At 49.2% G+C, this 20967-nt stretch overlaps 2 protein-coding genes across 7 annotated transcripts in view; one reads left to right on the top strand and one right to left on the bottom strand.

The window, feature by feature from the left end:
• Positions 1-896: 896 nt before the first annotated feature.
• The window catches only part of LOC146190524 (uncharacterized), a 92229-nt gene continuing 72158 nt past the window's right edge, over positions 897-20967 (top strand). For 4 of the 6 annotated variants that reach the window (XR_014706553.1, XR_014706551.1, XM_084600917.1 and 1 more), the window contains exon 1: positions 11626-11836. Coding sequence is in view for 3 of the 6 variants with exons in the window: in XM_084600917.1 (XP_084457043.1) it covers positions 11797-11836 (40 nt within the window). In the remaining 3 variants the exon portion in view is untranslated. Of the gene's footprint in view, positions 1055-11621; positions 11837-13791; positions 14552-20967 lie in introns of those variants that run through there. The other 2 variants (XR_014706552.1, XM_084600920.1) reach the window with 2 other exon arrangements.
• Positions 20379-20967, bottom strand: part of LOC146190522 (ankyrin repeat and BTB/POZ domain-containing protein 2) — a 99476-nt gene continuing 98887 nt past the window's right edge. The window contains 1 exon segment of the mRNA XM_084600921.1: positions 20379-20750. Coding sequence (XP_084457047.1) covers positions 20379-20750 — 372 coding nt within the window.

Raw genomic sequence — 20967 nt, 5'->3', positions numbered from 1 at the left:
CAATCGAAGCTCCATCCTTCGGATTCCGAGCCGAATTGCACCACGCACGGGGTCATGAAACTCGCAGCATAATTATCCTTGTCTACCGTGAGGATGATAGTAGCGATAACAATGAATCTACAATTAGTTAAAATGACAATGACGACAGTAGCAATGATAGTGACGATGCATCTCAGGACTCTGTCCTCGCCTCCACAATATTTAACGTGTATTTTATTCCTCTTGTCCGAGCCCTAGAAAAAAATGTCTTGTATACGCGTTCTTGCGCATGCCGACGACGTAACCTTGTGGTCTTGCTATCCAGATGCGTCTGTACAACAGTCGGCGCTCCAGCACGCGCTGGACCCTGCTTTGGGTCTGTCCCTATCTTGTAATAAATCATGTTTCATTCGCATGGGAAACAAATCTGGTTCACGAAAAGCTGCCCCTTCTACTTTTACGATCGGTAATTCTCAAATTCATTAAATGGAAAGTATTCGTGTTCTAGGTCTTCTTCTTCATACATCTGGAACTGGAACTCCTTGGCTAAACACTATTCGTAAATCGGCTCACCCTGCACTTGGTCTTATTCGTCGCATAGCTATATATGCGCTCAGGCGGAGAGCGTTCTGATACTGCTTGTCAGCTCGTTCGCTTCATCCTTCAGCCGCGGATAGTGTACCAGGCGCAATTTCATCGCCTTACTCGTCGACAATAGGACTCCCTTGAAGCTATCAATCGTGAGGCCATGCGCGTCATAACCTATCTCTCTCGTCTTACATCCATACCCGTCCTGCAAAAGTATGCTCAACTTAATACATTAACTGAGCTCATCGATCAGCGTGAGACAAACGGAGCACGGAAAATGCCACTTCAGCTCCAGAAAGTCGGCTGCGGGCAATTTGACGGGCGGCGTCAGCTCGGACAATCGTATCTGTGGTGTAACGGCTAAAGACACCGGGAGCAGGGAAGACCGTGTCAAAGGGAAGCACTGGATCTCATCCAAAAAGAAGATAGAAAATCGAGTATCCAGCGGTGTCGTGACGAGTGGAGTTATATGCAAAGGTCACAAAAGGTAGGCTCACATCCCAATTGCGATGATCATCGGAGACGTATGTACATAGCATCTCCGTGAGCGCGCGGTTGAAGGGTTCCATGAGGACGCGTTAGTCTGGGGGTGGTAAGCTATACTAAATTTATGATGAACAGAGCATGAATGAAGGATTTCGTTGACCACTCTTGCCAGGAAACAGGGACCACGGTCGGTTATCAGCTGTCGGGGAGCACCATGGCGCAGGAGGACGTCATTCGGTGGGAAGCAGGTAACGTCTGTAGCACAGCTTGTTGGTATGGCTCGGGTAATGACGTAGCGCGTCGTATATTTCGTCGCAACAGCGATCCATTTGTTTCCTGATAAAGAAACTGGAAACGGCCCGAGCAGGTCAACACCAACGCATGAAAATGGAGTGGACGGGATTGGAATGGGTTGAAGAGTGCCAGAGGGAAGTACGGAGGGCGTCTTTCGTTGACACAGCTCGCAACCTGCTATATAGTGCCGCACAGATCGGTAGAGTCCAGGCCAGAAGAAACGTCGACGTACATTGTCATATGTACGGGTAACACCCAGGTGGTCATCTGTGGGTGCATCATATGCAGCTGTTCTAGAACGGTAGAGAGAAGATGGCGAGGCACAACCAACAAGAACTCGGAGCCATCCGGGCGCAGATTGCGGTGATACAGGATATCCGCTTGGAGCACAAATTGGGCGACAGAAGAATGCGTTGGGTTGGTGGTGAGCTGGTCGATAATTCTGGCAAGGGAGACATCCAAGCGCTGCTCATTTGCAATATTAAAAAATCGGAAATTGAGAGGACGCAGTTAACTCCGTATTCGGAAGAAAGGAGGGGAATCCACTGGGTAGCGGGACAAACAGTCTGCATCAAGCTGATGTCGACTAGATTAATAATATAAGCAATAATTCGATATAACTAGTTTCAATGTATCCAGGCTCGACTGTAGTTAACAATTTTAGGCTTAATAGTTGAGGCGTCTTGAGTTATATCGATAACCTGGGGATTTTTAATATACGTCGACACCGCAAAGCTCTTGCATTTCGCCTCCAGCGAAACGAGGACGCCGCGGCAGGATCCTCCGACTCTGTCGTCTAGCGCCCAGAAAGCAATTAGCCGCCGGAAAAGGGATAAAGGAGGAAGCGAAAGCAGAAAGAGAAAATTAGGTGCTCGTAGTGGATGGTTTCTGCTTAATTTCGACCACCTGGGCATGCTTAGTGAACCCGCCGCGATGGCTTAGTGGCTACTGAACCGGTGCACCCGTGTTCGAACGCACGCGTTACGATTGAGGCTAAACCCAGACTTCCGTTTGCTCTGCGATGTCAGTGCACGTTGAAGATCCTCAGTACCTCAGTGATCGAAATTATCCGTAGTCCTCCACTACGGTACCTCTCCATTTCTAATTCTTTCACTCCTACCTTCCTCCCTTCCCTTCCCTCACGGAGCGGATCAGGTTCCTTGCACCAAGAGATACTGCATCTTTAATTTCCTTTCATATACACCAATATACAGTACAAATTAACAGTATGCACCAGTCTCTATAATGTATCGTCTTTGCCAAAAATAACCAGGCTCCTTGTTCCGCTTCTTAGTCGGATAGCTTACCAATTCTGAAGCTGTAAATCTGCCCAAAGTAAAGGCGAGCTCCTGTCCTCACTTCTAAACAAGTTGTGATTGATACTCTGGGAATCCATGTTGGCTTCACAATATAAGAAGAAAAACATACAGCCTGGTTACTTTCGGCGAAGACGTATACGTGCAGCAGTAACTGCCAAGGAAAAACATGAAAAAAGAATTGATTTCGCACACCGCGGTGGCTCAGTACGTTTATTGAATTCTGTCTGTGCACACTACAAGGCTACAAGTTCCAGTTTATGCGTCCGCAGAGGAAATGAAGCCTGGGCGAAGAGGCAGAGTGAGGAGAGGTATCGACATTCTTACTCCCAAGAGAAAGGGAAATAGAGGGAGATAGAGAGGGGCGAGTGTCGTGAGTGAAACCGAATTGCCAGTCAATCGAGGTGTACGGCGAATGGACTGAGGCTTGTCATTCCTATATAGATTGGGTTGGGAGTTGGGGTATGGCGTATAATGCTACCGTTATTGAAGGACTGTAAGAGCTCTGCACACACATGCCGCAGTTTGAAGCCCGATCGAGAGCCCGTCATTGGCCCAGACCGGGCCGTTAAGTTATCGCGCTACTATAAGACTGGCCCACAGAGCACTCAGATTGAAGCCAAGCTCGGACAGTACCCTGGGGACACAGAATGTTCTCAGGATACTTCTCCGCCACGGTGGTGCAGTGGTAAGACGCTTGAACTGTGCCGGAGTACATTGGGTTCGATCACGACCGCCGGCGGCTGCGTTTCGATGGAGGCGAAACGAAAGTGGCGTCCGTGTGCTGTGCGATACCATTGCACGTTAAAAGAGGAACCGGGGCTTACCATATTACCAGATCCACAGAGAAGCTTCTTTCTATGGGAGTACGCAATACCTGGGACGAAATAGCGGAGGCTATACTATACTCTAAATGGTAGGCCTGCAGACAGATAGAGGACTACGAGAAAAATCAAGCATCCCGCAGGAATGTCTAGAAAATCTAATCATTCCCCCCCCCCCCCCCCCCCCTCGTAACATGCATCCCATCTTCAACACAGAGAGGAGGGAGAAGAGAGCAGAAGCACTAATCAGACGCTTCGATTCGATGGACATCAAGTCGGTTGCGTACGTGGACGGGGCAAGTGGCAAGTTGGGTGCGGGCGGTCGCCTCAGTGGTCGACGGCCGAGGTGCCCCGGTATCGGCCGCCACCATTAGAAGCCGCAACACGGAGACGGTTGAAGAAGTTGCAGTAGTGCTCCGCTCGCGTAGGAACGGAAGCCAATTTCATAATTAGCGATAGCAAAACGGCTATCTGAAGTTTTGGAAAGGGTAGGGTCTCACCGTATGTGGCAAGGATTCTGGCCAGTAGACGACTAAACAGAAAAAAATTAGCCTAATTTGGACCCCTGCACTCGGGTCCGTTCCTGGCAACAAAGCGGCCCATGAGTTAGCCCGAGCTCTCTACTTCCGGGTGACTGTGGAGCCGCCTAACTGCCGGAGCATGGACGAGCGTCTGCAAAATTATACGGATATTCTCGAAAATTACAGGCTAAGCAGGAGACTGGTGCCACCACAGGATAAAAGTCTAAACAATAGGGAAGCAGTCGCATGGCGGCGCCTGCAAACCGGGAACTTCGTAAACCCGGTCTGGGCACATTATGTCCAGATAGACGATAGCAAAAAAAAAGATAAATGCAAGTACTATAGGCACTATACAAGTACTGTGGGGAGAGGGATCCTCGACCATCTAATCTTGGAATGCGGTAGCTCCCCAGGGGTTAAAACAAATACAAATTGTAGAGAAGTATGGAAAGCCCTGCTGCGGAGCGAGGTCCCTGCTCCACAGCTACAAGCCACCTGCATGGCGGAAGAAGCAGCGAAGAACCAAGACTTTGCCTGATTCTAATCGCGGAGATCCCGGCTTTGGTCTGCGCGCCGGGGACTGGGGGGGGGCCTCTTTTCTGGCGGAAGAATAATGTTGTTATCACATCACATCAAGATCCCCAGGTAGTCGGCATTACTTCGGAGCCCTCCACTACGGCACCCCTCTTTCTCTTCCGCTTTCAGTCCCACCTTCCTCCCTTCCCTTACGGCGTGGTTCAGGTGTCCACAGAACAAGTGTGACAGATACTGCGCTTTTCCTTTGCTGTGAACCAATTATTATTATCGTCAGAATCCTGTAAGGCTCCAAATATGTCATAGATCAGTAACAGACTTTCGGAGAACGTCCACAGGAAAAAGCATTAAGAGCATCCTAATATATATATATATATATATATATACAAAGGGTTTATTGTGGATCGCGAAGTATTTTTAATTTCTTGTTTTGAATATCATTCGTGGCTCTACTTACATAGTGCTATCGCGCCTGCACCGCTCGGAAACACTGGACAAGTCGTTTGCGCATCGACTCCTCTGGTTTGTGCCACACAAGCCGCACCAGTGGCACTATAACGCACTGGTTTGTGAAAACTCTCGCCGGTAAGTTTCTTTTTTTTTATCATACAAAAATAAGATGCTGAGGTGGAATCGTGGACGGAAGGGTCAAGGGCTGTACTCATGAGCACTGCACCAAGCTGTCCGTTGTTGTGTGGCCGTAGGAAGAAGGAAACGAAAATGCACGGGCCAGCTACTGGCTCTATAGGTGAGCCACCTCCACTGCCTCGTGCGGACAGAAGAGAGACAGTAGAGAATAAAGAAAAAGAAGAGGGAGAGGAAGAGGAGGAGGAATCAACATTTATTAAGCCCGAAATAATTCGGTGGTGCATGCTTGCACCAGACGGGGTGGTTCCCTTGTTGCGGGACCCATATGTTTCCAGCAGCTCCTGGCCCCTGTCTGTCAGTGCGAGCTGGATCGATAGGGCGGGGCTGGACAACAAGGTCTCCCATCGCTCAAGGGGTTGGGGATTGGGGGTGTTGGCGGGAAGGGGAGGAGGGGGGGTTTTGAGTTGTTTGCATTCTGCCAAAACGTGCGGCAGGGTGCCCTTTTCTTTTTTACAAAAAGGACAGAGCATGTCGTGTTCCGCAGGGTACATGCGGCTCATCAATACGGGATGCGCAAGCGATCCCGCCTGCGCTCGGCGCAGGATCGTCTGTTGTTGCCTGGTGAGCTTGGGGTGCGGTTCTGGCAGTCTGCACCTTTCCTCTCGGTACATACTTGTAATTTCCCGAAAGCTGGTAACCGGATGCGGTAGCTCTTCCGGCTCGTTCTCGCCCCGGATTGACATTTCTCGGGCATGGTAGTCTGCGATGATGTTGCCTGCTACCTGCGAGTGAGCCGGGACCCACACGAGCTCTATAGCTCTTCCCGGAGGCTTGCACTTGGATAGAATGGCTCGGGCCGCGGAGGATATTACCCCTCTGCGGAACCTTCTGTAGGCTGTCTTTGAGTCAGTGACCACGGTGTCCACGCTCGGCTGTGCGAGTGCGAGGGCCATGGCCGCTTCTTCTGCAACTGCGGCGTCTGTTGTCTTTATGGACGCGCTGACGATCAGCCTGTCTTTTGACGTAACCACCACTGCTGCACGGTCACTGTGTTTTCGGAGCGAGGCGTCCGCGTAGAGGACCCTGGGGTTCTCTTCCAGCTTCCGGGCTATGGCTTTGGCCCGCGCGGTGCGCCTCTCGTCGTCCTTGCCCGGCGTCATGTTCCGGGGAAGGGGTTTGGTCTGAATGGCCGTCTTCCAGTCTTCCGGAAGGGCTTCCTTGAGGGGTACTGGCTCAATCTGCCATCCTATCTTGCGTAAGACGGCTCGTCCGTGTTTCGTATGACTGAGCCGGATTCTCTGATTAGAGAGGTGGGCTTCAATGAGCTCCTCCACCGTGTTGTGGGCGCCCATGTCCAGCAGTCTTTGTGTGGACGAGTATATGGGAATGCCCAGTGCTTGCTTCGTTGCCTTACGAAGCATCGTGTTTAGGGTGTCCCTATTCGCCTTCGTCAGCTGGAGATAGGGGGCGGAGTAGGTAACCCGTGACACGACGAATGCGCGTATCAGGCGCATGACATCGTCCTCTTTGAGGCCTCGGTTTCTATTAGATACCCTTCTGATCATACTGAGTATCTGTTCGGCTGTAGTTTTGATCTTTGTGACGGCGGCGTGTGCCTTCCCGTCGGCCTGAAGTAGTAGGCCGAGGATCCTAATCTGCTGTGTTGGCTTGATAGCCGTTCCGTCGATGGTGACGATCACGTTCGGCGGCAGCTCTTTCTTGGATTTTCCCGGTTGGATAATAAGCAACTCTGATTTCTGGGGAGCGCAGCTCAGTCCGCATGACTTTGCGTACTCGTGCACGGTTGTTGCCGCCTTCTGCAAGGCTTCCTCCATCCAGGCATCAGAACCGGCTCGAGCTGTCCACACCGTAATATCGTCGGCGTAGAACGCATGGTCCACGCCTTCGATTTGCTTGAGTAGACCGGGCAGGGGCAGGAGGGCCAGATTGAAGAGCAGGGGCGACAAGACCGATCCCTGTGGGGTGCCCCTATCACCCAGCTCGACAGGGTCTGACTTCTCCTCCCCTATTCTGATGGTCGCTGTTCGGTTTGACAGAAATTCTTTGATGTAGTCGAATGTCTTTCGGCCACACCTGGTCATATTCAGATTCCGCAACACGCTCGCGTGGGACACGTTATCAAACGCTCCCTTCAGGTCGAGGGCGAGTATCCCGCGCGGCGTGTGCCTCGTTGCCGGCTTGACGACCAGTTCGTGAAGTTGGATCATCACGTCTTGGGTGCTGAGATGTTGCCTAAAGGCGTACATCGTCTCCGGCATCTGATCTGTTTCTTCGAGGTGCTTCTGCAGCCGGCGAAGGACCATACGCTCCATCACCTTCCCCGCGCAGGACGTGAGGGAGATGGGCCGCATGTTGTCTATCGTGAGGGCCTTGCCGGGCTTTGGAATGAAGCAGACCTCGGCGTCCTTCCATTCCTTCGGCAACCGCGAGCTCTCCCAGGCTTCGTTGATGTGCCCTAGGAGGCCGCGGGCCGCTTTACTGCTCATGTTACTGAGTAGTTTGTATGTTATGGCATCCCTGCCGGGTGCACTTTTCTTGTTACTTTGATCTATCGCTGTCCACAATTCCGTCATGGAAAAGGGCCGGTCCAGGTCTTCGTTGTCGGGTCCTTCGTACCTCTCTGGCTCCGGGTACTGTCCCTTCTCTGTCTTTAGGTACTTCGCCTTCAGGTCTTCCAGGAGCCTGCGGCCGTCTCCCTTGTACATGTTCAATACTTTGGTAAGGTTGCGATTGGTCGCAGTTTTGCTACTCAGCGGGTCGATCAGATGCCTCAAGAGGCACCACGTCTTCCACGTCGAGAGCTTGCCCTGCAGGCCGTCGCAGGTCTTCAGCCAATTCTCCCTGCATAGTTTGGCCGCGTGCTCGGCGATCTGCTTGTTCAAGGCTGCTATGCGCTTGGCCAGCTTTCTGTTGTGCCGCTGACGTTTCCATCGCCGCGTTAACGAGTGCCGGGCCGCCCACATGTGGGTCAGTCTGGCGTCCACGTACGGTGTCTGCGAAGTCGTTGCGATTTCTTGGGTAAATTTTTGGAGGGTCTTCTTCTGGTCCCTCGACCATTCGGTGTAGGTCTGTTGTGTTTCAGCTCGTCCCGATTCTTCCTCAGACGCCTCTTCTTGTTCCTGGGTGAACTTTCTCATCTTGTCCCAATCCGTGATCCGCGCTGTCCCCAACACAGCCCGATATCGGGAACCTCGGATCGTGATGCCGATCACGCTGTGGTCAGAACCCAGGTCCACTTCTTCGCTTCTCCAGGAGACGTCTAGCGTTCCCGATAACCACGAAAGGTCTGGCGTAGTGTCCCTCGCGGCACTGTTGCCTCTTCTGGTAGTTACGTCAGGCTCGTTCAGGAGGGCAATCTCGTGATCCTCCATTGCTTTGGCCAATGCTTTTCCTCTTTTTGACTGGAACTTATAGCCCCATGTTGTGTGAGGGGCGTTAAAGTCGCCGAGGATCAGGAGCGGCCTGGTCCCCGCCAACCCTTTCGCCTGACTCACGATGCGGTCAAATTCGTACTGCCGTTGTGACGGCCGACAGTACGCGCTCATTACAAATAAATTGCCCGCGCTGCCAATTTCTCTTGCATGAATTTCGACCAGCGTGTGCTCGCACCCGCCCTGCGCCGTAACATGTTGAGTTGCCGCCACGTTGCTGCGAACGAGCACCGCCGTTCCGTTCTCCGTGGGGTCCGTGTAAGTGACGTACCCCGGAAGTCTTGGTTTCCCGTTCGTCTCCTGTAGAGCAATTACATCAGGCTTGTTGTCTTGCCCGTCAATGTATAACATTAGTTCCGCTTCTTTGTTGCGAATCCCACGGCAGTTCCATTGGTAAATCACGGTGGTTTCCCCCCCGGTCTTCTTGTGCTTCTTACTTGGCTTCTGCATCATCCTTTCCGGCTGTCTCGAGTCGATTGCGCCTTTTCGCAATCGCGTTTTTTATTTTTTCGGCCCGCTCCTTTTTCAGGGACGCGAAGTGGTTCCTCATCGATGTTGAGGCTACTTTTAGCGCTTGACGTTTGTGCTTCGCCGATGGCGTCTGAGGCTGACTCTCGACAGCTTTAAGTCGGTCGTCTATTTTGCTGAGCCTTTCGTTAATTTGGGAAATTGCGGCCAAAATGGCCATAAGCTCTCCTTCTCGCGGGATCTGTGTCGTTACCGTGGTCGCGGTCTCTGCGTTCGCAGTTTCCTCTCCGCTCGCGGGGCTCTCTTCGGCGTCCATCGCCTCTAGGTTATTTGCTGCACGTTGCATGGCCTCAGCCTCTCCAGCTGTCCGCCCTTGGCGGGGCGAGGGGGGGGCCCTCCGCGGCACCTCGCGCAAGCCTGCGGCGTTGCTTGTCGCCGTGTTGTCTTGGGGTCCTGAATTTGCCAAGCTGCCGTTACTCGCTAGCGTTTCGATCTTATTCATAAGCGCCTGTATTTGGGCGTTCTGTTCCTGGATCTGAGCGTTTTGGCGCTCTATGATCCTCTTAAGCTCTATCACTTCGCTACTGTCCTTTTGCGGATTCGCTTGTGAGTTAAGGGGTTGGGAGGGGGTGAGGGGTGGGAATTCGGTGTCGCTGGTTAGAGCGACGGGAGACCTGTTGGTCCGGCCCACCTTTTTCTCGGCGATCCCTCGGTGTCCGGTTGACTCTGGCGACTGTTGTTGACAGCCACTGTTGTTGCTGTTGCGGCCCGGCGTGTGTGACCGGCCCCGTTGTTTGGAGGCGCTGCGGTGGGGTCCGCCTGCAGGACCTCTCTTGTCTTGGTTCCTTCTCCCGATGTCTTCCTCTGCTCGGCGCCGTTCCCAGCGCCGCCGGCGGACGACGTAGGGTGTCTTGAAGCGGGCTTTGCAGGCCTTGTCCGCTGTCAGGTGTTTGCCTCCGCACAGGCCACAGTTCGGGACACATTCGTGATCTTCGGCGGGGTTGGAGATTCCGCACCCTCGGCAGATCGTGTTCGAAGGATCCGGGCACACGTCCATTCTGTGGCCCACTCTTCCGCACGCATAGCATACGTCGATTTGTTTTCTATGTAACGTGCACTCCATGAGCAGGTTGCCGTATCTCACGTATTTGGGTACTTTATGCCCTTCGAAAGCAATGACGACTGATCGGGTCTTACCGATCCGGTTTGCCTGTAGCGCCGTTGGGTTATGCTTGTGCACAACATTGTCCTGAATATCCTGGGCCGTATCCTCGAGCGGGATGCCCCTTATGACGCCCTTCACCGTGCCGTGGGGGGCCGTTTCGTAGGTACTTACTTCGTGTGCCGTGCCGCGTATGTCGATCCTTCCGACTGCAGTGTATAGGTCGGCGTTCTCTCTCTTGGAGGTGCTCACCACAACGATATTCTGCTGGAGGTTGGGGCACACGACATCTTCACTTGCTTCATTGCCGGGGATCTGTGCCGCCGCCACAATTGCACGACTTAGTTCAACGCGGGTCACGTCGCTCACGTGGAGCCCGCCTCGTGGTCGTAATACGATATCTTTATGTCGCCGCGCGGCAAGTCTGGCATGCGCGCGCCCTTCAACAATTTGCCCTTGTTTATACGTTTCGCCCTTGAGTGACGTGTATCGCTGCCAGTGGCAGCCATGGCCTTGGCGCCATCTTGGTTCGTTTGAAGTACGGCATTTAGGCCTAACTTGCCCATGCCTTTGTGCCTGACCCTCTCGCCGGCAGTTTTCCAGCCTTGCGATCTTGTGCACTGGTCCGGCGGAATTTCGACGCCGTCCACCTCTACTCGCATAGCTGTAGTTATCTTAGGTCAATGCTCACTTGCGTAATCACCGATGATTCGATGTTCCGCTGGCGGCCTCACCGACGCTCGGGCTGGGCCTACCGCTCCTCCGGCCAAGGCCGGAGTCGACGTTAGGCCCAGCTGCGGGCGCTCCTCTCGGCACACAAAAGTCCTTTAAATTTGGCAAAAGCGGTCCCCTACCTCGGAATTCGAGTTCCCGGTGGTCCACACAACTTCATGCATCCGGTCGACGCACTTTCATTAAGGTGCGACTCAAAAAATCTGGCAGTTCAATGAAAAAAACACGGAGCCCAGGTGAAACGCGTCCGCTCGCTCCGCAGGAACGCCAGATCTGTTACTTACAGAAGTCGCAGTTACACGAGTCGGGAGAGGAAGACGCGCGCCGCAACCGCCGTCGTCCCACCTAAGCGGTGGCGGGTGCAATGACGGCATACAACACATAAAAATTCGGTGGCAGGCTATAGCCTCTGCCGCAAGCGGCGTTGAGCTACCAGTCCTCTTCTCACCGAGGGACTTTAACCAGTCCTAGTCCCGTAGGGCCAGGAACAGCCGCCCCAACGTTTATAGAGCAGCCAGCCTTCACCACCTCCCCCACTGTCCGTCATGTCCGCTCTCTATGATGCAAGCAAGGAGGTTAACCTCCTTGGATGTAAGCAACCATAGATGGATGGTGCGTTAATCATCACCCATAGCTTTTGATCCTCATCAGCTGCTTCTCCAAACTAGCAAGCTAGCCGAGTCAAGCCAAGTAAATTATCTCCTGCGCGAAGTTACAAGGAAGTTAGCGAAGTGTTCGGTGTGTTCGGTGATTGGTTTCACTATAGACTCACGTTCGCCGTTGCTTGCTAGGGCGTAGTATTGTGCAGCTTTTGAACGGAAAAGCACTGGCAAAAGACACCCTTCTGCTACGATGTATTTGTCTGAGAAGCCAGAAACGGACACAAAACAAGGTAAGTGACCAGTGAGAAATAACTCGGTTCAGCCATGACAGCTTGTGCACAACATAAGTTTCGGCATGCAGACGAATGAGTGCCTCGAACTCTTGGCATTTCATAGTAGTGAGACATCATCTCCGTTCATTGTTGGTCACGGAAGAAACCTCGCCCAATGGCTTACCGAGTTCTCAACATGGCGAGTTCGCCGTTGCAGCCTTGCGTAGCAGATGCCATAGCAGTGCGGTTGAACATTCCCCACTCAACGATGATTGCAGCGTTGCTGGTGGTCCATCACTTCGGAGCAATGAATGTAACTTATCGTCGAACTGAAGAGCTGCCTGACGCTCAGGACGACGATTTGTTGTTCCGTAGGCGACTGCAGATTTGGGGAGTTGAATCAGTGACCCATGCATCACTTAGCTCGCGTCTGACGCTCCTGCGCAGCCATCCTTATTTTTAATGCGTAAGCATCAAGTGGGTATGTTTTCAAGGTCATATCGCCAGAAATTTGTCGGTAGGATTACGTTCGAACGAAACGAGTGATAAGACAACGAATGGTTGCACTAGATAGAGGATGGAAAAATGTCGTTGGAGAAAAAATTTGGTGCATGCAGAGTAATTAGTTAATTAATTAGATCCAGTTAAAGGAATGAGATGTCAAAATAGCTAAGGGGGTAATGTCGATGTCCAAGGGGAGTCCGGTGGTACCCAACTTCTATGGGGGGCTATATCATAGTGTGAGGTTACAAACCGGAGGCCTCTTCTTCTTCCATGTCTCTTCTTTCTTCCACGAAGAATATGTGCTTACGCATTCCCCCAGTGCAGGTGCCACAGTGATCTCATGCATTATTGCTTCCTTGCCGAGGTCTGCGAGGGCATTGCTAGAAACTCGCAGGAGATCAGACAGCATTTTGCACCTCTCTGGTGGAAAGTGCTGCTATTTCGGCATTCTAAAAGGTATCCATCAGGACTGTCTGCCTCAGAAGCTGGTCCTAAACTTCAATGTTGACGGACTTCCAGTCGCAAAGAACTCAGGGAGCCAATTCTGGACTATTCTCGGGCAAATGAAAAACCTGAAGTGTAGCAACCCTTTTGAAGTTGGCATTTTGGCAACAGTAAGCCGATGATGCAAATGAGTTTCTTCGTCGTTTTGTTGATGAGTTAGAAGAGGTTCCGACTTCGGGGTCAGTTTGGGTGGATGTGCTATCCCCGTCAGGCTTAATGCGCTCATTGGTGATGCACCGGCAAAGGCCTTCATTTTGAGCATCTTGCACAATGCAATACATGCAGTCCACCATGTTGTCATCGTTGGCAACAGACAATGCAGTTGCTATATGTGCAGCGCAGCTGAGTTTATGTCGTCATGTAATGCTCGAAGACGGTGTTGGCTAGATGCTGAACTGTTCTGTGGTGTGGCTGTAACAGCCAAACAAAAAGCAATCCACAGCAACCAAAGGATGCACAAGCCAACTGCACGTTCTTTAGAATTCCAAGATTGCGCCTGCATGAGTATGAAAAGGCAAAGGAGCTCAATGAGTGATGCTGACGCAAATTGCTCGCACGAACCAAGAGACACGTGCCCTGTAGTGGTGGGGTAGTGGTTAGGGCGCTCAACTACGGTGCCCAAGGATGCCGGATCGAATCGTGGCAGCTTTTCGATGGACGCGATAAGCAGTGCATCAGTGTGCTGTGCGATGTCAGTGTACATCAGAGAACCCCAGGTGGTTGAAATTTTCGGCGCCCTCCACTACAGCGTCTCATAGCCCGAGCCACTTGGGGACATTAAGCCCCATAAACCAACAGACGCGAGATAGGTGCCAATCCGGGAAGGTACCAAACTAGTCATCAGAACTTGAAAGTCATGAATGCCAGTGATGTCAACTTGTGGCCACAAGCCCAGATCCACAGTGCAGTCATCCACACACAGCATGAACGGCTTCATTCTGCACTGTTTTGCCTTTTCTTTGTAGCGCGCGCCCTCCCGATCTTTTGGGCAGAACGTCGACATATACTTCCCTGAGGAATCTTCCGACATCTCACGCTCGGACTGCAGCCTGGCTGCACTGTGTCCTCTGCTGCCAACAACATGGCCGACTACCCAGCATGCATCATTTTGTCGCTTCGTGCACGGCCCGTGATGTCAGTAGAGATGTGGCGGCGGTGGCGACTGCAGAGACTTCTGTGGTGCAGGCAAAAGCCCGGACTGTCGGCATTGGATGCTTGTTGGATGATGTTGACCAGTGCATCAAGGGTCGGTTTCATCAAGCAGAATAAAAGAAGTTGGCAGTTCACTAGGCAAAGTTACAAAGGATAAAAAGACTAAGTTCTTATGCTTACCTTAGCCACTTTGTGATGTCTGATGCTAGTACAATGTCTGAGTGAAGGCATATGCAAATTATCAAGGGGGAGTGGAAGCAAACTTATGGTTACAGAATGCGACTGTCAGTTTGGAGCAGCCTGCCAGCAGCCTCAAGTGCTGCAAAATAGCAATGGCACAGTGAGCCAACTTACGAAAACCACAAAATGCTGCAAACATAGTTTTTATTTTATTCTTCATTCACAGGTCACAGCACTGGTGTTATTCCTGCTATTTGAATAATGGGTCAGTGACAAAAAGAAAAAAAAAATATACAGAGCCATATTATGCTCCATATGTTGCATTCGTGGTTACTTCCCGTGCTCTTCGTTTCACTGACCAAGCAGGCAATTTCAAATGTCATTTATTGTACGTACCAGTTAAAGACGACATGAGACATGCAACGAGAACACGCGCAACAACAGACTCAGTGGGTGACAAAATGTAACCACATGCACAACAAGTAGAACCCTAAAATCAACTTTACAGAATCCCCAAACGAACAATTACACGGGTATGTTCGTGTTGTGCCGTCGCGCCTCAGACGCTTAATGTGGTACCATTTGTGTCCAAGCCTGTTACAGTAACACTTTAGGGGAATGAACAGGAACAGCTAACTTATGTCAGCAGTGTCATCATGAAAATAGCAAGCCCTTTAAGTGTTATTCGTTGGTTGTTCCCGTCTAAAACTATAGTGCACTGTAGTTATCATAGCCACGGACATGCAGCACTTTTGTTTTCTGCAACCTAATGTGGAGGTCTGCCTTCGGTGGGTTTAGACCGCGTCTTATGTACACCATTCGCACATGCTGTGAGATTTTGTGCGCATAAAAATAATATCTAAAAAAGGCACAAAAGACACGCACTGAGGTAGCTTGTGAAGAAGGCATTCAAAATGGCCACTACAAGAATGCCAAGTTGTGTCCGGTGTGAACAACAAAAAAGAGGCTTAGGCAGGGTGAGTAGTCTTATTTGCCTCTATTTTTTATCACGCACCATTTTCTCATTTCGCAACACATCTGATGACATATGTAACATGGACAACACGTTAAGAAAGCATTCTTGGCCAACTGGACGAAAGCATGCATTTGGTCATTACTGCTTGCTCAAATGTGCCAAGTACTTCAACCACTTTTATGAGGGAATTAATGGCTTACGAGACATGGTTATATTTGTCGCAGTTTTCGGAAAGTTGACCTTCCTCACAGTGTGCTGTCCGGAGCACAGTGTCGTTGATTACGGAAGCTTTAGAGCGAACCTGAGCACTTTGTTATAATGGCCAACACAATTCCTAAATCAGAACGTTATGCTGTACAGTTATACAATTTTATGTTTTCTATATTACCACCGAGTCGACAAAAAATGAAACTTTAGACTGTTAAGATTTTTGGACATTCTATCAACACTCTCTTCAGAAATACATGGTTAGAATAGCTAACTCACTGGTTTAATAATTTACGTGTGAATGAAGACATCACTAGATGTTACTAATAAAACAAAACTTCCTTGTCTGCCTAAGATACTACTAAATGTCATAAAAGCTTAGTGAATGCTAAACCACAAGATGCGCTATACAGTTAAATAAAGCATGTATCTAACCCTCTTCTGTTTTGCTGTGCTTGTGTATGCTCATGTAAAGCAACATGACTTGAATGTGGGAAGCTACACTTTAACCACCTAGAAGCATAGCAATGTTTGGCACATTATTTAAAGTAAGTATGTCCGAAGTATCCATGACACATGGCTCTGTACGGCGCCAGCTAACATTCTGGGAAAGTCTTAAACCCCGCAGTGGAAAAAAAAGAGTATTTGCAAACAAGTAAACTAATTTTTTTGGTCCAGTCCAACCAACACAAAATAAATCAGAAACATCTGTATAATCCTGTAAAGCTTTCTTGCACGCATAACATTATCCGGAATGGTTATCCGGAATGGATCAAAAGTAAACAGAGACTGCACATGCTATTATAAAAGCCAGGCAGGGAGGGAATGGCACTTGAGAGCATGAGCTAACAGACTGGCAGAAACCTTTGCAATAAATTCAGCATTCGTAATGAGTCTCGACTTCCAGCGAGAAGTTGGTGTCTTCAAGACAGAAACAGAAAACATGCTGGCAAGCTTGACTTACACCACTCTCTCCTCAATGCCAGCAGAAGCAGTGCAGTTTTCATACCACATGGCGCTGCGTAATGTCAAGAAAATCACTGCAATTTATAAAGTTGTTAGTTTTGTAACAAGATGAATAACCAGATAGAAAAGCACCTTTTTTTGGAGGATCAATTCCAGACTTTACAGAGTAACATTCTTGGAGTAGCTAGCCCCACCAGAACGGCCTATGCTGTGGCCGCGAATTTTCAACAACTCCATTTGATTAAAGCAACTCATACACATGTCGACAAGTACACGGTCATGAAAACCTGGGCAAAACACCACATCAGAGAACCAAGTCACAAATAGTGCAACAGTACTGTCTGATACATGGTCTGATACATTATCAAAGAGATTGAATTATCCATCCAGCATTCCTTAGTCTACCGATTCTCTCATTTCATGCTCTTCTGCTCATTAAATAGGCAGCTATTGCAAGTCCGAAAATGTAAGCATGGTTGCAGAAGAGCAACAAATCAACACGATGCTGCCTGCTGCTGTGAAAAAAAGATTAGTTACAGGCAAGCATTTTCATACTGCTATTAAACAGAGGCACAATAATGAAGAAAGCAAGAGTAAGCTGGCACCCGTGAATGTAAATATCACTGGGCGTCACAGTAGGAAAGTGTTCACATGATACCCAGCACCATTTCAACCATCTTTACACCTTTACTCTGGTCCCCCGCTAGCCATGAGTAAAGGTCTGTTTTGACAGGAACAATGTTAACAGTGCCTCCCACTTGTTGCAGTAGAGAACAGATGATCCATTAATATCCCTTAACAGAACAGAAACAAAGCACGCTTAGCACATCATACAACGAAAACAAGGACTGACAAACAACACAATGACAGACGAGTATTCGGTCAGGCCTGGGAGTTAATGCATATGCTTGCTTTTTATTTATTTATTTTTCTATGTGCTGTGTTCTTAAATGTATGTACAAATGCAAAGCATGGATTAGAATAATTTAGGCTGACGATGGTGATTTACCACAGTCAAATGCATCATGCATGCTGTGATGATGCATGTGCAGCATATTGTGGTATTCTTTACAAAGGGAAAACATCCTCGAGCATGCAGTCAAGACATTGAAAGCTTCACTACGCTCAGCAGCCGACAGCGTTTAGCACACTCCTTCCGCACGGCAGCAAGAAACACTGAGTCACTGACACTGCAATAGTTTAAACAATAGTGCGGCCAGGCTGGCATAAGCAGCCATCATTCTGTACTGTGAGTTCACCAACAGCCGAAATCGTTCTGGCAGCCATTCGCTTCCTTCACAACACTCATATGTAACCAAGAGCATGGAACACAATGCTCAGGTTTCCCAATATGCAGTTTAAAGGTGCACTAACGAGAATTTTGAGCTCCTCTTTGTAGCATGGGAACTCTGTCTACACACTCTGGGCATTCTTATAAGAGATCAGATTATTGCTTTGCATGGCCAATTTCCCTACTACATTCGAATTAAATGCCCAGGCTCCCACCTCTTTTATTAACTAACTACAGAGAGTAGGAGGAGCAAACAAATCTGCAGAGTGCCTTTTAGGCAACCGCATCTACCGCTGTGCCATCAGTGGGATAATGTATATGGGGAGTGATTTTGTGAACATAGTCCGCTTGCTTCAGGCTTGTTGTTTTGGTGATATTATCTTTGCACTATAAATATGTTGTGGTTTTATCAAAACGTTATTTACGTCATGCCCCAAAACATATTTAAGAGTTAGGTAGTTGGGGTGTCTCCACGGATTATAGTATTTTAGTGCATAGCACTAATAGCTGCAATCACGGATTTCGCTGATATCTGTCCGAAGCCGCTCACTCTCCCTCTTTTTGTGAACTTGAAGTGAAGAAAGAGAAGGTGGCGACGCGCGCGTTGTGCAGCTCAGCATTGAGGAGGCGGAGCAGCCGCACAGCTGCAGCAGAGGCCTCTCTCTCTCTCTGTCCATCCATCTCTCCGCAAACTTGAAGAGGAGGAAGGGAAAGTGGCAACACCCGCATCACGCGACTTAACACTGAGGGGGCGGAGCGGCCGCATAGATGCACCCAGTGAGAGAGGGGCGTGTCTGTTGCGGCCGTGGCGGATGTCACTGGGCAGCGTTGCACAAGAGTGTGTTACTCCGGAGTGTATGCATATTTTTCTTTTCATGGGTTTAATTTGCGGCTACGCTGTCTGCGGCTAAAACTATTTATACATGGAAAATTCCAAAACAAAAACACAATTTTCTAGAATTCTCTTCAGTGCACCTTTAAGGAAGTATGAGATTGCTGCACTCAGCGTACCATGGCCTAGCCGTCTAAATTGAAAGAGAGAGAACAGACTCGAACACAACATTCTACTGCCAGAACATGTGGCTTCGTTAAGAGGCACACAAATTGCAGGTAGGAGTCAAAAGCCACGCCTTCAAGTGAACACATAAAAAAAAACCCAGCTTGGCACTTTTCATCATTTCATTATTAAACATGGCATCTTCATTGGTCCCAAAGTTTTGTAGTAGAAAACCTATGTGTTAAAAAATACATGAACTGTTCGAGTAAAACTTGCACCCTGCACACACACTAACAAGAGCAAGGGTTCCTATTTGCTCAGTCATCAAGGCAGCTTTGCTGCTTCTGATCTTTATTTGCTCAGCCTCAATTAATTGCAGATGTTTTGAATAGACCACAAAATGTTGTTGGGATGTGGCTCTCTCCTGCTGAGACATCATGCAGAGTGGCTGGCAGATGCAAGCACCACATTTCTAATAATTAAGGCAGTTTGGCTGTAGACAGTTAAAAGAGGGTTATTCACATGGCTGGAAGAACTGCTGCCTAGATCTATCTCTGGAAGAGCAGTTCCCAAAGTAAAATTGAGTTCTGGGCATATGATATGGAGCCGAAAAACACACATCCTCCGTCAGCGTGAAGGACACCAGGGGATGGGTGCACTCGATGATCTTCTTTGACATGGAGGGTAAAGTCAAGTCCCAAAGCCAACATTACCTTTAACTGTTGCATGTCAGTCATCACCGCGCTACTGGTCAGTCAGTACAGTGTCATCGTATAATGCGGCTTGAAGTGGAATCACCGGAGTAGGCACATAGGTCCATCTAAACTGGTGATGTCACTCAAGCTCTTAAGGAACACAGGACAGTAAAAGTCATGTGTGACACAGACACACACACACACTGTTCACATTTGCCAGGTAGGTCGACGGACACACTCTGCCGAAACCAAGACGAAGAACCCGACTGTTGCTGCTGCAATGTGCAGGGATGTCGTCTCAGTAGGCACTTCTTTTATGCATGCAACAATTTTGGTTGCACAGATGGAGTCATCAGGTATGCAGACTTCCCGCCATGACTTGTTTCTGCAACGTATCAAGAAAATAAATGTCTTTTTTATTGATATAGCTTTATCGTTTATTTTTGGTATGCCATTAAACAATTTAAAAGCACAAAATGCATCAGCTTAAATACAGAACAACAGGGCTACTTTTTCTTTGACAGCAGTAAACAAAAAGCATCTGCCTACTCACAACAGGATCAAGCTAATAGTGTACGAGCATGATAAACCTAGTGCACACATATTTTAGGTGCAGCCCTCACAGTTCAAGCAAGGCAAAGACATTTTTTGCTAGTGCTGTACATCATCTTGCACTTGAGCTATACGGAATGAATGCACGTGCCACATATTTTTCATTATCAAAGCAATGATGTACGACAGTCCGAGTTTGATAGTTAACACACTTTTACAGCAGTAATCTAATTACCAGTGTACGACAGTCAGTGTTGCATACTTAACATTTGTTTTTACAGCAGCATCTAAGACTGCGGAACTCTTTAGTTGATATCTTGATGCAACTAGTCATTCGACTTCACTGTTACAGATTCGGCTCATCACATATCTCCAAATTCCTAGAAACTGTGAAGGTATCGCTCAGCCTTCTTTTTAACAATTTCTTTTGCCTCTGAATATCCTAATAACACCTTCCAGAAATCCAGAGTCAGCAGCACATTTGTATCCTCACCTAGTTTGTCTTGTCTATTAGCCAGGGTGGGCAGATGTCACTGCTACTTGTTTGGGCCAACGAGCCTCATCTTAGCATCGTGGCCTGTGGAAGCTCGCTTGCCGGCCAGGGATTTTGACACAGCCACCCGTTGCTTTACCCGTGCCTGAAGTGTGAGCAGCAGGCCGCTGAGGACATCATGGTTATGCAGACGCTTGCCAAACAGCAGTTTGCGCACGCCATCATCGTAGCTGAGCAACGCAACAAGGTTCTGAAGCAGGAACCCCTGGCAGTACTCCAGGAGCTGTACAGCGTTGTATACTTTTGCATGCACGTATGTGGCAACCACGTTGTCCAGGTCTACACACTTGGAGCAGCGTGCCTCGCAGAAGCGCACGAGACCGTCCAGTTGGAAGAACGTGGCAGCCGTCAGAAGCTGGGCATAAGAGCATTCATAAGCAGCGTAAAGCATATGTTTTACTACAACGCCTCCCTGCAATAGTAACTTTTTTCAAGTATGTTTATAATTAAAGATGAATTGATCGTCACAAATTATGCCAGATATGAGGCCAAGATTCTGCTTTTTGTGTAACAGTGTAAAAGGTCATAAAATTGTGGGGTGAACCAGTTTGTCTGCTTAAGGTCTCACTCGA

The sequence above is a fragment of the Amblyomma maculatum genome, chromosome 4 (assembly GCF_055883805.1).
Source record: "Amblyomma maculatum isolate TAMU_Amacu chromosome 4, ASM5588380v1, whole genome shotgun sequence".
Taxonomy (NCBI): Eukaryota; Metazoa; Arthropoda; class Arachnida; order Ixodida; family Ixodidae; genus Amblyomma; species Amblyomma maculatum.
This window is presented reverse-complemented; position numbering and strand designations above follow the sequence as displayed.